The sequence below is a fragment of the Pempheris klunzingeri genome, chromosome 5, assembly GCF_042242105.1.
Source record: "Pempheris klunzingeri isolate RE-2024b chromosome 5, fPemKlu1.hap1, whole genome shotgun sequence".
Classification (NCBI taxonomy): Eukaryota; Metazoa; Chordata; class Actinopteri; order Acropomatiformes; family Pempheridae; genus Pempheris; species Pempheris klunzingeri.
The window spans coordinates 15,825,213-15,841,700 of NC_092016.1; the positions used below are offsets into that span (position 1 = coordinate 15,825,213).

Consider the following 16,488-nt stretch of genomic DNA (forward strand, 5'->3'; position numbering starts at 1 on the left):
AATAACAAGATAACTATCATATGTATTGCAAGTATCTCCTGATGCAATATTTTCCTGAAATTTCTGTGATTTTTTCTGGGTTTACCTTTTTGGCATACCTCCGATCTCTTCAGTGCATCACCACAGACCAATCATTAACTGGACCACTTGATTGACACTTGTGTGCAGCAAATAGGATGTGGGTTATTAACAAGTCGGCATTATCAGTACCTTATAAAAGACAGCTTATTTGCCATATTTTTCACAGCATCTGGTGTTCTTTGTGAATTACTCTATGCTGTGAAGCCATGGCAATGAAGTTGATTTCTGGTTGTCTCCTGGCAGTTGCCCTGCTTGGCTGTCTGGCTGATGCTCAATATTCCAAAAATCCCCAGCAGCCTCAGCAGCCCCAGCAGCCCCAGGCTCCGAAATACCCAGCACCACCACCACCACCACCTCAGCAGCCTCAGGCACCCCAGGCTCCGAAATACCAACCACCACCACCACCTCAGCAGCCTCAGGCACCCCAGGCTCCGAAATACCATCCACCACCACCTCAGCAGCCTCAGGCACCCCAGGCTCCGAAATACCATCCACCACCACCTCAGCAGCCTCAGGCACCCCAGGCTCCGAAATACCATCCACCACCACCTCAGCAGCCTCAGGCACCCCAGGCTCCGAAATACCAACCACCACCACCACCTCAGCAGCCTCAGGCACCCCAGGCTCCGAAATACCAACCGGCACCACCACCTCAGCAGCCTCAGGCACCCCAGGCTCCGAAATACCAACCGGCACCACCACCAAAGCAGCCTCAGGCACCCCAGGTTCCAAGATACCAACCGGCACCACCACCAAAGCAGCCTCAGGCACCCCAGGCTCCAAAATACCAACCGTTAGCACCACCGAAGCAGCCTCAGGCTCCAAGATACCAACCGGCAACAGCACAGAAAAAAATGCACGGCCTTTTCCATGATCAGCAGTATCAGCAGCAGCCGGATACTAAGGTGCCTGCGCAACCCACAGAAACATTTCACACTTGTGAAGTGGATCAGAACTACAAGATACAGTGTGGTGCTCCTACCATCTCTGCATCAGACTGTGAGGCTATAAACTGCTGCTTTGATGGACGCATGTGCCACTATGGCAAATCAGGTAAGTATTTCTCTATTCCTCACAGAACTACATTTATATCCTACTGTGACACTAGTACAACCTAAATGTTTTCAAAGAGTATAGCCTGAGCATTGGCCTTTGCTTTATAATCTTATTGTTTTCAGTGACTCTTCAGTGCACTAAGGACGCCCAGTTCATCATTGTGGTAGCTCGAGACGCCACCCTTCCCAACATCGACTTAGAGACCATTTCTTTTAATGGAGCTGATCAAAACTGCAGTCCTGTTGGCACCACCTCAGTATTTGCCATCTACCAGTTCCCTGTCACAGCCTGCGGCACTGTCATGATGGTAAATTTGCAACTCATTTGACTATTCAATATGATTTGTATGCACTTTTGTCAGGTAGGATTAAAGATTGAAATATTGCCAATTTACTGTAGGAGGAGCCTGGCGTTATAATCTATGAGAACAGGATGTCCTCCTTTTATGAAGTCTCTGTTGGACCCCTCGGAGCCATTACCAGGGACAGCCACTATGAGTATGTGTTCTTCTCTCTTTAACATCGAGTGGTTACACTATAAAAAGTTATAACATATAGGCTAAGGCTGAAAGTGTTTATATGTACAGAGGGGCAAAAAAGTATTTAGTCAGCCACCAATTGTGCAAGTTCTCCCACTTAAAAAGATGAGAGAGGCCTGTAATTTTCATCATAGGTACACTTCAACTATGAGAGACAAAATGAGAAAAAAAAATCCAGAAAATCACATTGACTGATTTTTAAAGAATTTATTTGCAAATTATGGTGGAAAATAAGTATTTGGTCAATAACAAAGGTTCATCTCAATACTTTGTTATATACCCTTTGTTGGCAATGACAGAGGTCAAATGTTTTCTGTAAGTCTTCACAAGGTTTTCACACACTGTTGCTGGTATTTTGGCCCATTCCTCCATGCAGATCTCCTCTAGAGCAGTGATGTTTTGGGGCTGTCGCTGGGCAACACAGACTTTCAACTCCTTCCAAAGATTTTCTATGGGGTTGAGATCTGGAGACTGGCTAGGCCACTCCAGGACCTTGAAATGCTTCTTACGAAGCCACTCCTTCGTTGCCCAGGCGGTGTGTTTGGGATCATTGTCATGCTGAAAGACCCAGCCACATTTCATCTTCAATGCCCTTGCTGATGAAAGGAGGTTTTCACTCAAAATCTCACGATACATGGCCCCATTCATTCTTTCCTTTACACGGATCAGTCGTCCTGGTCCCTTTACAGAAAAACAGCCCCAAAGCATGATGTTTCCACCCCCATGCTTCAGAGTAGGTATGGCGTTCTTTGGATGCAACTCACTATTCCCTTCTCCTCCAAACACGACAAGTTGAGTTTTTACCAAAAAGTTCTATTTTGGTTATATATATATAAATATGACATTCTCCCAATCCTCTTCTGGATCATCCAAATGCTCTCTAGCAAACTTCAGACGGGCCTGGACATGTACTGGCTTAAGCAGGGGGACACGTCTGGCACTGCAGGATTTGAGTCCCTGGCGGCGTAGTGTGTTACTGATGGTAGCCTTTGTTACTTTGGTCCCAGCTCTCTGCAGGTCATTCACTAGGTCCCCCCGTGTGGTTCTGGGATTTTTGCTCACCGTTCTTGTGATAATTTTGACCACACGGGTGAGATCTTGCGTGGAGCCCCAGATGGAGGGAGATTATCAGTGGTCTTGTATGTCTTCCATTTTCTAATAATTGCTCCCACAGTTGATTTCTTCACACCAAGCTGCTTACCTATTGCAGATTCAGTCTTCCCAGCCTGGTGCAGGCCTACAATTTTGTTTCTGGTGTCCTTTGACAGCTCTTTGGTCTTGGCCATAGTGGAGTTTGGAGTGTGACTGTTTGAGGTTTTGGACAGGTGTCTTTTATACTGATAACGAGTTCAAACAGGTGCGATTAATACAGGTAATGAGTGGAGGACAGAGGAGCCTCTTAAAGAAGAAGTTACAGGTCTGTGAGAGCCAGAAATCTTGCTTGTTTGTAGGTGACCAAATACTCATTTTACCGAGGAATTTACCAATTAATTCATTAAAAATCCTACAATGTGATTTCCTGGATTCTTTCCCCCCATTCTGTCTCTCATAGTTGAAGTGTACCTATGATGAAAATTACAGGCCTCTCTCATCTTTTTAAGTGGGAGAACTTGCACAATTGGTGGCTGACTAAATACTTTTTCCCCCCACTGTAAGTGGTATCAGATAAGATACAGTCAACTGACCTTGGATTCTCTGTAATGGGTTAAGGCCAGTTCATTATGATATTTTACAAGCCAGAACCCACTCAAATGGTTTTCTGTCTGACTGACACATGCCTTATTTTTTGTCTCAGGCTGATTGTCCAGTGTAGATATATTGGCACCACAGTAGAGGCTCTGGTCATCGAGGTTGGCAAAGTTCCTCCACCAATCCCAGTAGCAGCTCCTGGACCCCTGCGTGTGGAGCTCAGGCTGGGCAGTGGACTGTGTTCTAGCAAGGGTTGTGTGGAAGGTTGGTGTGAAGAAAACATTTTGTTCAGTTAGCCTCATTTGACAGTGTCTGTGTCACCAATCAGTCTCTCTTTTTGTGCAGAGGATGTGGCCTACACCACCTTTTACACCGACGCTGACTACCCTGTCACAAAGGTGCTCAGGGACCCTGTGTACGTTGAGGTCCGAATGCTGGAGAGGACTGATCCTAACCTTGTTTTGACTCTTGGAAGATGCTGGGCAACGTCTAGCCCCTACCCTCATAGTCTTCCTCAGTGGGACTTGCTAATTGATGGGTAAGAGTAAGTGTTGATCTGACTTTGAGATAGACATTTATAATACATTCTCAATACTATTTTCTCTTTATTCCATCCTCTCTCTTCTTTTCATAGCTGCCCTTACCGCGATGACCGTTACTTGACCCAACTGGTCTCTGTGGATGCCTCATCAGGACTCCTGTACCCAACACACCACAGGCGTTTTGTTTTCAAGATGTTCACATTTGTAGCTACTGGAGACCAAAGCACCAGCAAGAAAGGAGCTGCAGCTCCAGAAGCTATGACTCCTCTCAAGGAAAAGGTACAGAATCTAACTGTCAAAAGAACAAAGTGTTTGTTTTGTTTAGTTTTTACTTTATTTTTAATATCACCATATCTACATATTCACAAACAATACACTTTTTTTTTCAACCAGGTGTATATCCACTGTGATGCAACAGTTTGCCAACCTTCTGCTGGAGATAATTGTGAACCTAGGTGCTACAGAAAGAGTGAGTAGTATAGTATTAACTTTCATGATATGTAAACGTTTGTCACGTTTGTTTTAAATCTACTTTGTTTTTGACTAAAATGAATACAGGAAGTTAAATAGATCATGTCTGTCTAGTGTTTTACAACAACATGGTTTGTTTGAAAATCAGAAAAGCTCTTAGCTGAGCATGTCTTCTTCAAAACAGTAAATGATGCCTGGCATCATCTTGTTTCTCGAGCCTGACCATAACTAACCACTGTCATGTATTGTGCACAGGGAGAGACATTGCTGCCGCTGACCAGAAAGACCTCAGAGAGGTGGCCACGTTGGTTAGCAGTCCAGAGATTCTCATCTTGCAGTCAAGCCCGAGTACTCAGATAGAACCTTGACAACATCCAGACAGAACCTTCTTATCATGAAATCTGTTTTCCAATATTAACTCAAAAGTGATTGAGCTTCAAATAAATCACTCAACAATAAAGTTGCTGAAAGTGTTTCGTGATCACATTTATTGTAATTCAGATATATTGTTTACACTATGACTTCACAGAAGTAGCCTAAAGGCTAGCAGACTTCTCTGCTTTTTTTTCTTTTGGAGCTGTGTGTAACAAAAAGCAATTTCCCCCTGGGGATTATTAAAAGAATTCTGATTCTGATTCTGATTTACATTGAGTATGCATTATGAAGGGAATGTAAGAAAACACAAAATGATTGCAGACCAAAAAATATATATATACTATGTGAAATACTGCTCAGGGTTCTGCAAATTATTAAAACTAGTTTCTAGGGATCAAACGTTTTGGAGTTAGGGCACTGTAATAGGCTACAGTGTGAGTTTATTAATAAGCCAAATCAAAATCTGAAGAAGTCCGATCTGGCAATGATCCAGCTCTTGTTTGGTTCAGCCGGGAGCACTCAGAAAATAACCTTTATCGTATAACCACGCCATATCTCAGAAGACAATCAATCAAAAACTACAACACTCCCAACATGCATCATTATAAATATTCACCCCTTTACTATGACAACGCGAGGGTGTTCGCCATTGTTGGACAAACACTTCATTTCCCATAAACCTACAGCGTGCTGAATGCAACGACCAATGAGCGTGGCACTTGAACGCGGAAGTGGATTGTGGTTGGACGTTGAATACGCCAGTTTGTCTAAGTCGGTGAAACATTCATCTGCATTTATGATACCGGTCACCATCGACCCATGCGACTCAGACCATCCCGCTATGTTTGGCTCTTCCGGTTAAGTAGCTTTACCGGCGAACTGCGTTCGTCAGCGAGTCACTTATACCGATTCAGACCGACATTCAACACCGGTCCTCCGCTACTCCTCGCCCGGAAACTCACGATGCAGTCCAGCCGGAATGTAACCAGCCAGGACGGAGCCAGTAAAACAGGGCCGGGGCTCCTCAGCAGCAGCAGCAGCAGCAGCAGCTCCAGCGGTACCGCCTCAGCAGAAAACACTGCTGCTGCGAGGGACACGAAGCGAGTGGGAAGCTCGCTGGTGGTCAGCGAGAGAAAGTTGAGGACACCGAGTCCTTTTTCCGGGGCCAACTGTGATGACGACTCGGAGGCAGAGTCTTTCCGGGATGGGAGAACCGAAGAGGTCGACCGGGACACCAGGGGCAGGGCGTTTACCTGGTGCCGAGACTTTCTCTCTGGGTCGTGGAAGACCATCAAAGAGGATGACTTTCAAATCAGCATCGTCAGGTAAATCATGTCCATCACTGCAGTACTGAGGATGAAATCAGCTGCGCGTCCTTAAAATCAGAGGGGCATTGACCGTCTGTCCTCTCTGTAGATTACTAAGTGTCCATGGTCTCCCCTAATGACTTAGTGAATCCAAACTATTTACTCAGCTCGTTGTAATTCCTCTCATCTCTTAAGGCACCTGTTGTGTGGTGGACCTCCTGTCTGTCACTTAGAATAAAGTCTATTAATATACCCATTACTCTAATCCTCATTCTGTGTACACTAGGATAGATTATTTTTTTATTTTCAAAAAAGATAGATCCAAAATCGCTGTAATTGATAATAGGCATAATGGACCTAAGTGACCATGCACCAATATATATGACAATAGATTTGGGTGAAAAGCAGTGAAATACACTTTGGAGATTTAATGCTAGCCTGCTTAATGACCCCCAATTCAAAAAAAGAATATCCGAAGATGTTTTGAGATATATTAAAGAAAGCGATAATGGGGAAACGTCTCCACCAATCCTCTGGGACGCAGCCAAGGCGGTCCTAAGAGGGAAAATAATCGCTGCAGCTTCTACCAAAAAGAAGCAAAGGCAGAAAAAACTGCAGGATTTACAGGACAGTCTAAAACTGCTAGAAGCCAAACACTCTCAGAATAAAAACTCACAAACATTACAAGAAATTAGGAGGATAAGAAATGAAATTAATGACTTGACTTCGCAAGAAGTATTGAAAAAAATGCTGTTTACGAAACAACGATATTATGAGAGTGGCTCCAAATTTTCCAAACTATTAGCCTGGAAACTTAAAAAACAACAAGCAGACAGAACGGTCTTTAAAATACGAGACGGTCAAAATAATACAATACTAACTAAACAAGACAAAATACAATCAGCTTTTGAATTTTTTTATAAAAAATTATTTTCGAAAATAAATCTGAAGACAAAGAGGATGAGATTAATTCTTTCCTAGACACATTGAATCTTCCAGTAATTACTGAGGAACCAAACAACAAATTAGGAGCTGAAATAACTATGGTAGGAATACAAAATGCAATTAAGAGGCTAAAAAACAACAAGTCACCGGGAAGAGACGGGTTCACTTCAGAGTGGTATAAAGCCTTTAGAGAGGTGCTTTCCCCTCTACTCTTAACAACTTTTAACTGGGCACTCAAAAAAACTCAGACTCCTCCTAGTTGGAAAGAAGCTATTATATCACTAATACCGAAGGGTGGTAAAGATAGGCTTGAATGTGGGTCATACAGGCCTATTTCAATATAAGGTTTTCCCAAATCTTATAAATAACGACCAAACAGGATTTATCAATAAAAGACAAACTCAAGATAACATTAGACGTACTCTACATATCATGAGTCATATTCAAAAATATAAGGAGAAGGCAATGATTATTAGTTTAGACGCCGAAAAGGCATTTGATTCAGTTAACTGGTTTTATCTGTTTAAAGTGTTGAAAAAATTCCAAATAAGTGATTTAATAATAAATAATATCAAGGCCCTCTATAACAACCCAACATCAAGAATAAGAATAAATGGGTATTTGACAGAACCACTTACACTAGAAAGAGGAGTAAGGCAAGGCTGTGCCTGGTCTCCTCTCCTCTTTGCTCTGTACTTGGAGCCATTAGCTCAACATATTAGACAAACAAAAACAATCAGTGGTATCACAATTAATAAAATGGAACATAAAATTGCCTGCTATGCAGACAATATAATTTTATTTTTAACCAAACCTGAAAACTCTGTACCAGAATTGATGCATTTTTTTAGATAAAATAGGTCCAATGTCTGGTTATAAACTGAACATTGCAAAAACTGAAATTCTCTCTTATTGGCACCCTCCTGAAAATTTTAAAAAGAATTATCCATTTAAATGGCAGACAGATTCTCTCAAATACTTAGGTGTAATCCTTCATAAAGATATATCAAAAATTCTACAGAAAAATTATACCTCCCTCTACTCAAATGTAAAGATAGACCTTGAAAAGTGGAATCTTATCCCATACCTTAGCCTGACAGCAAGAATTGAAACCATAAAGATGAATGTACTACCCAGGTATCTTTACTTATTTCAAACTTTGCCAATCTCAGTCAATAAACGACTTGAATCTATTGATAATCTGGAAAATCCATTTATACAATCTGTATTTACAATTTGGAAGGACCTGATCAAAACATATAAACTGGACAGGGAAGTTAAAAAGCTGACTTGGCTAGCATATGATCAAAACTTCATCCCAAACAGAAATGACTCCAGATTCAGATTTTGGATCACAATAGGTATAAAATTCTTCTTCCAAATTGTAAATAACAATCAACTGGAAAGCTTTGACACACTGCAGAATACATTTAACCTGGAGAAAGAAGATTTTTATAGGTATCTACAAACAAGGAATTATTATCAAAATTATATAAAACTATAACTAATTTCAATAGTCATTCAACAAACTATATTAAGGATAGATGGGAAAAGGAAGCAGATCTTGTTATAACAGAAGATGAGTGGGAGTATATATGTACATCTCAGTGGAGAAGTACAAAATCTCACATCTGGAGAGAATTCTGCTGGAAAAGTGTATCTCGTTACTTTATAACACCATGTCAAAGTGCACATTTCTCTCAAGGAAACGGTCAATGTTGGAGAAAATGTGGCAGCCAACGAGCGCATCAATACCATGTGTTTTGGGACTGTCAGGCTCTTCAAAAATATTGGTCTGATCTTAACAATGCTTTAAAGTGTATATTTCAAATTGGTATTCCACTTAATTTTAAGACGATGTTTTTGGGTTGTAAAACTCTAACAATGAAAACAATTGATGGATACCTTTGGAATATAGTTTTGGCAGCTGGGAAAAAGGCCATTACAAAGAAGTGGATGGTACAGAGAGACCCAACCATCCGGGACTGGACCCAAATAATGACTGACATTTACAAAATGGAAAAGATTACTTTTGCAATGAACTTAAAAATGGACACTTTTTTCTTACACTGGAAAAAATATGCAAAACAGTATATGCCTGACATTGCATAGAATATGCTATTCATAAATGTTTATCCAAAATGTGACCAGCCTTAGACCCGATGCAGTGCTACAATGTTCCATCTCTGGGAGTTTCAATGTTATTTTTGTTTACACATGAAAAAAAAAAGAAAAAGGACGGAGACGAAAGATTTGTACAGTTTGTAAAAGAAGATTTTTTAGGTGGCAGAAATGGAACTTAAAAGTCTTTTCTTATTATCCACATTAAAGTCGTCTGTTTGCAGTTGTCATGGTGGTCATCCTGGATGTTTTTGACATGTCCAGTCCCCATTCCTCAGGACTGTCTCCTCTAGGGCTTCATGGAGACTCTCTAATGGATGATCCAAACATAAAGCTGAACATCCTAAACACCAGTACTGTGTTTCCCAGCATTCACTTGCATACTGGGTTGTGACCGCCATATATACACCAACTGCCCTGCTCGTCCACTGTTGTGCAAGTGGGAAAAAAAAAACAACATTCCTGGTTACATGTGGAACAATTCATATCATATTATGCCTGCACAAGGTTTCCTCAATCCACTTTCCTCAGCTGTGTGTATGATCAAGACAGATAAACTGAGCGTCTGCTGTATGCAGTCCTTTTGCATCTTGTAAGTCTTTATGATAGTTTCTCAGGTTTTCAAATTTGGCTGGAATGGAGCGCTGCCCTAACCGGGCGAATCCCCATTCTGCTGGCATCTGTTTGTGGGTCGTCACACAAGTACAGTATGGCTGAAATACAGCTCATATTCAATCACTGTCATATTATCAAGTATTGGTACTCAAAACATGTGGTAACATTCTGGTAGTGGTAAATTGCTCAACACTATTGGGAACCGTTATCTTATGGTATTGCTGTACATTTCTGTCAAATATGCGCTAATATCCAATCTGCACCTGTCTAACACTATAGGATTACCATTTATTTCTCAACATAACTACCCAAGCTGAACACTATTTACAACAGACTACACGATGGCTAAATAGGTTTGTGTGTGTTGACACTAAACCTCTTTTTGTAATGTTTGATGTTGACGTTACCAATGTACTCTGGTGAATGTCACGGCCAGCAAGGGTAAACACGACATAAAAGCATAAAATCTGCTGGTGTTGTCTGACTAATATTTAGATTCTGTGGGGTCACGTTAACTTTGCTCAGATGTGATAACACTGGTGTTATTGATTTTTGCAGTGGTGGATTGAGTAATCTGCTGTACCTGTGTAGTTTGCCTGACGATGTACTCTCTGTGGGAGACGAACCTCGTCAGGTGCTCCTCAGAATCTACGGGGCCATTTTACAGGTCGGTCTGTCTTTCTTAATGAAATGTGAATGAAATGTTTGCCCATGCATGTGTGTGGCTGCATGTACTCAATTGTCATGGAGAGAAATTATATGTCAATCTACCATGTCTCACTGACTATCTTTCTGTGGTGCAGGGAGTGGACTCTCTGGTGTTGGAGAGCGTGATGTTTGCCATTCTGGCAGAACGAACTCTGGGGCCAAAACTTTATGGTATCTTCCCTGAGGGACGCTTGGAACAGTACCTTCCGGTATTATGCACACCTAAGTACACACACACACACACACACACACACACACACACACACACACACACACACACACACACACACACACACACACACACACACACACACACACACACACACACACACACACACACACACACACACACTCAATCAATCAATCAATCAATCAATCAATAAAGTCTATCTTATCTTATCTTAAGAATTGCTCTGCAGAAATATTGAACGATAAAACTCTTAAGTTGCCTAATGTAACACTTTCATTTTTGTGGAGATTTAAAGGTCGCACCACAGTTACTTGACCTAGAGTCTAATATAGAAGAAGCATTTGTGGAAGTGTGCTTGTTTCTGTCATCCCAGAATACCCGCATGCGCACAGAGCAACTTTCAGAACCGGCTGTCTCCGCTGAAATTGCCACCAAGTTGGCACGTTTCCATGAAATGGTTATGCCCTTCAACAAAGAGCCTAAATGGCTATTTGGGACCATTGACAAGTAAGGACGCCTTGATATCACTCTCTGTCTTCTACAAGAACTGCCTGTTTTTTAATAATTAAATGTACCGCCTGTTTCTTTTCCTATAGATACATGGATCAAGTGATGAAGCTTAATTTTGTACGTGAAGCACATGTGAAGAAGTACAAGAAGCTGATGAAGTTGGACCTTCCTGCTGAGCTGGAGAGCCTCCGGTGAGTTGGGACCCCAACTCCTCAAATGGCCAAATACTCTAACTTTATATTCTGGTATACATACAGAAAAGCCTTAAAGCTACGGTAAGTAGAGTTAAGGTAAAACTGAAGGATGAAACCTCTTGCATCCCCTCTACGGTACAGAACGATGATGCAATCACTATTGCTCAAGCCAAGTGCCAACTAGATGTTGCTTAGCCAGAGTCCTCTCATATTACCCACTGTAATTCCAGTCGAGATTGTGAGCAGAGCAGCAGTTGTTGCCTGTTCAACTGCTCACACCACAACCCAAGACTAGATTGTTTCAGACTGACTAATCATCATATCTCACATGATAGAGAGGAATATTGGAGGGCAATTTAACGATTCATTGTGTGCGTGCAGATACTCTTGTTTTCCGATGGGGCCAAACCTGCATGTGCATGTGGAATCTGAAAAACCAATGTTTGGCAGCCACTTGGGTGTCCTGTCCTCTAGCATGTTCTCAGTCATATTTATTCATTTATTTATTCAACACGTTAGGGAGTCTCAATTAAGGCTTGATTCAGTTGTGGTCTGTATATAAAATACTTCTGCTGCACTCAAACAAAATATGAATTTACAACATAAAACGTATCTACAGGGACTTTAACAGTGTGATTTCTATTGGGGAATAGTCCTAGTTGTTAAGTTAGATAAAGGACACAATTGGTTATGCAACAGTGACAAAAAGTACAAACATTAAGACAAGTACTGTATGTCCTCAGCACCAGACTATTCAGGTTTTAAAGATCATGCTACCGGTACAATGAGATGATGTATAATGATGTGAAAAGATTGTATTCTGCATTTATTAGGCTGTAAGTTGGAGAGTTTGTTTAAGGGACAGGACAAGCTGTATTTTTGTTTCCAGTCTAATGGCTGACCTTTGTCCCAGTCCCTCCATGACTTAACTGCTGAGTCCTCGTGGCAGTCTGACCTCAGCAGCCATTAGATAATCAGTCAAGTGTTTATTGTCTATGTTTATCTGCGAGCACATTTGTTATCTTGTAGATATTTACTAGTCTTACACTGAAACCAACAAAAGATGTAACCTTAGACATCCACTAGCTATCTATCTGCTGCAGGCATCTGAAGTCCTTATCTGAGTTAATAACATGTGTTTCGCTTACACAGATGTAAGATTTCAAGGTACAGTGTCCTTGCTGGCTCAAGGCAGTTAAATGAATCAGCATCTACAGATAGATTTTTTTTTTTTTTCTGTCCACCTTGTCAGGACTTATTCCTCCATTGATTTCAGTTACATACATCCTAGTTATTAGAATTGAAAACTACAATATGTAGATTCTAGTGAGAACACACTTTTGCAACTTGTTCAGGGTGAAAGAGCTTTTGCAATCTTACGCAATAAGAACTTAAATGGTAACCTGACTGGGTTCATGCATAGATACTTTGAATTGCTCAGTAAATATTACCTACCTTCTATCCAGCACAAATAATGACACTCAGATATGGATAGTTACATTAAATACAGTTTGTCGCTTATCTCGTGTATTGCTTTATATGTTCTGTCCATCACTAAGAGTGGAATTCAGATGAATGTGAGGTGGTGCAGCTTGTTTTGTTTAAAGTAAAATAGCGAGTGTTGTAGATAACATGAAATATTTGTGTTTCATTGCCTCTGTGTAGTTACTATTATATTAGGACGCCTTTAGAGTTTATACTCAAAAGAATGTCTTTACTTTGGGCTGCATTCTCATTAAAGTAATAATGCACAAGATACACTACCTGTATATTTAATAGTGACAAACTCTTTGTCTCCCCTCCCTTTTTTCCCGCTTACTCTATTCATCTGGGATCTTGTCTCAACAACAGCGCGTTGCTGGCAGCGACCTCATCACCAGTGGTTTTCTGCCACAATGACGTCCAGGAAGGTAAAAACTTATCCAGTCCTCTCAATGTTCCCTTATCCTCACACCTCTAATTTGGGCTGATTGATCAACCCTCCGACTTCACTGTCACATTGCCAAGGAGAGTAGTATATCACGTAAGTCAAAGGAAGGCTGGTGTGTAGATATTAATAGGGACAGCTCACATTCATATGCATCATCCTGTAAGTGAAAATGAGCCTGTGAAGTAGGTGAGGTGGCATTCAGAGATTTAGGTTTCTAATGAATGGGACTTTGTCACAGAACAGGCAACCACCTAAGTTGCACTTGCATGCTAAAAGTATGTTGACATCCAGGCCATTCAAGTTCTCTCACACTGGGAAAACCATTTCTTTGTATGTGCCTGATTTTGTGCTTTGGGACACTGTCACAGTGAAACAGACACTTTTATTAAAGTAATTCTGATTCTGATTATTAACCCTGACATGAGGGAAACTGCCAGAAAGAGAGAGAACTGAAATTCTCAGTCAGTTACCGTGGTTCCTTACTCTGTAAGCCACTTTATTTCCTCATTGATTCAGACCGTATCAAAGCACATTAATTAGTGAAGTAAGTTGTGGGGCAGCTGCAGAATGTAGTTTGAAAGTGAGTTTTGTTTTTTTAAATAGGCAGCGTATAGTCTGAGCGAATCTTTAAATTTGCTACATTTGTCAAAAAAGCTGAAATAAATCTACTGAATGCTACTGAGCCAAGATCCAAGTCTACTGTATTTTAACCTTGATGCCTTTTTTTCACCAAACACATTACTGGATCAGATTTTGAGTCTACAATCAGTCTGTTTTTGACTATATGTTTTTTCTCTGTTAGATTAGAGCTGAACAAATATATTTAAAATGTAGCTTAGTGTAGGCTATGACCTAATACACAGGTTCCACCACTTTATCATCCATTAAGGAAGTCTGGTAAATGATGAATTAATGGACACTGGATGAAACTTTAATGTCTTAAGTTACTGATGCTTTTCCCCACTTTGTCTCAGGCTAAACATACATGCTCAAACATACACATCTCTACATCCACTGGTTTAACATGGAGGCTCTACCTCTTTATTTACCCATTTCCATGGTGAATCGTAGTATCAGAGCTGGCTTTTTACGTTCACCACGCGCACTTCAGTCAGGTTCATCCTACTCAGAGCTGATTGAACAAACTCTGATCAGCTGACCTGGAGCCGAAAACTCTGAGTCATACTTTGTTAAACCGGCTCTCTGAAACAAGCCCAACTACTCATGAGAGTGTGGATTGGAGATCCGACATGATTGGATTCAGCACGTGATTCAAAATGTGCAATAGAATCCGTTGCTGTGCAATTCAGCATGGTACAGAGCTTTTTATTTTATGTATGTAGTTCTACTTAAGCAAACAGCAAATCATGAATTAACTGAAAAAGGGACATTTTTACTTCACATACTTGTTTCTCTAGTAGTCTACTGCAACTCAGTGAGCTATTAAGTAAGATTTATCTTTTTGACTTCTCACAGTCCTACATAGTGCAAAAAAAAGAAAAATAAATAAATTCAAATGTAAAAGAAAAAGGGGAAGCTATTAGCAGTTTTCTGACCGGGGTGGTGGAACAAATGCACAATATGACTAATCACAAATCACCTTATTTTAATAAACATTTGTGTACATTAAAACACTTTTGGTTATAGTCGTGACCTTGACCTTTCTTTTGCCTGTGAGTAGAATAGTCAAACATAGATTATGCCAGAGAAATAGGCCTACGGCAAAAGGTGCTCCAACCAAGGACAACCAAAGTATTAATCTCGTATGATGCCTAATGTTGATGGATTATGACATACCGGATATAGAAGTAATCTGCAGATGATCCGTTTTTTTAAAAAACACACACATGATCCCCCTCCAGGCTTAAACATCTGATTTTACCAATGCAAGGATGTTAGAAAAGATGCATCACATTTTCATCCCAATTTGTACCCAGTCTACACTTTCTTAATCTGGGTGATCTCTTTCTGGACTTTCATGCCAATGCACGAACAACCGATGTGAATCTCGCCATCCACTGTGTGGATGATGGTTTTCTGGCTTCTTGTTTCACAGGTAACATTCTGATGCTGCAAGACGAGGACCACACCTCAACAGACAAACTCATGCTGATAGACTTTGAGTACAGCAGTTACAATTACAGGTGAAGTGTCAACTCTTAGTCATACATTTGGTGTAAAGGGATTAGTTTGAGTCAACAGTATCGATGCCTTTTGTTTAGAAATGAGTGATTTGTGCGCCTAATATAGATTGTGCTCTCGTGTAATGATATGAATAATATTATTTTCTCTTCTGTGTAGGGGCTTTGACTTTGGGAACCATTTCTGCGAGTGGATGTATGACTACACCTATAACCAGTGGCCCTTTTACAAAGCCACATCAGAGAACTATCCTACCAGAGAGCAGCAGGTCAGCCTGAAACACTACCAGCTAAATAAAGACTGTCTGCCTGTCCTTTGAGCCAATCCTTGCTCTTTATATAGCTCAGAAGAATCAAATTGAAATAGAATGGCCTACTAAAGGTGTTAATTACTCTTATACTTGGAATAGAATTGCCTTTCTGCATTGTCATGATAACATTGAATTGTAATTATCAAAGTTAAAATGCAAAAGAGTACTAGAAAACTGGAAACCTCAAACTGAATATTTACAGAGAAATGTCTCACTTCTTCCAATGAAAGATATTCAAAACTACAGCGCTGACGCTTCAACCCAACATCAAATAGATGTTACAAATGTCCTGGTTGTGTGGCGCCATCTAGTGGTAAAATGTTATTCTCAATATCAAATCTATCAAAATTAATCATTGTCTGCTTGTTGTGTCCAAATAATAATTTCTCACTTCGTGCACTTATTGATTAGAACATTAAAGAGCTCTTTTGAGTTTTTACCTATTGCTGAAACTAAAATCATTACCTTTATTGCACTATTTTGCACATTATTATTATTATTATTATTATTATTATTATCTGATATGTGACATGAAGGGTGTAAACAAAGGATGTAACTAATCACCAACACATGATGATTTAATGTAATTATTTAACACGCCACAAACCGGTTTGCATTTTATTTCAGCTTCTTTTTATCAGAAGCTATTTGGAGGAGCAGAGAAGATACTCTGACAGCACCATGGACCAGACACAGACTGAGGAGGACTTGATACTTGAAGCTAACAGGTAACACGTGTTGTACAAAAGTGGTGAATATGTACA

The 16,488-nt window shown here is 40.5% G+C and overlaps 2 protein-coding genes across 2 annotated transcripts in view; both read left to right on the plus strand.

The window, feature by feature from the left end:
* Positions 1-287: 287 nt before the first annotated feature.
* LOC139201267 (zona pellucida sperm-binding protein 4-like) lies at positions 288-4,745 on the plus strand. The gene is made up of 9 exons (XM_070830542.1): positions 288-917; positions 960-1,134; positions 1,260-1,444; positions 1,537-1,634; positions 3,471-3,628; positions 3,710-3,902; positions 3,999-4,185; positions 4,300-4,375; positions 4,633-4,745. Exons 1-9 carry the CDS (start codon positions 288-290, stop codon positions 4,743-4,745), a joined length of 1,815 nt encoding a protein of 604 aa, XP_070686643.1.
* An 823-nt stretch (positions 4,746-5,568) lies between these two features.
* Positions 5,569-16,488, plus strand: part of chkb (choline kinase beta) — a 249,422-nt gene continuing 238,502 nt past the window's right edge. The window contains exons 1-9 of the mRNA XM_070830674.1: positions 5,569-6,077; positions 10,299-10,407; positions 10,544-10,657; positions 11,012-11,145; positions 11,235-11,339; positions 13,194-13,252; positions 15,329-15,416; positions 15,574-15,682; positions 16,352-16,452. Coding sequence (XP_070686775.1) covers positions 5,572-6,077; positions 10,299-10,407; positions 10,544-10,657; positions 11,012-11,145; positions 11,235-11,339; positions 13,194-13,252; positions 15,329-15,416; positions 15,574-15,682; positions 16,352-16,452 — 1,325 coding nt within the window. The 5' untranslated portion in view covers positions 5,569-5,571. The remainder of the gene's footprint in view (positions 6,078-10,298; positions 10,408-10,543; positions 10,658-11,011; positions 11,146-11,234; positions 11,340-13,193; positions 13,253-15,328; positions 15,417-15,573; positions 15,683-16,351; positions 16,453-16,488) is intronic.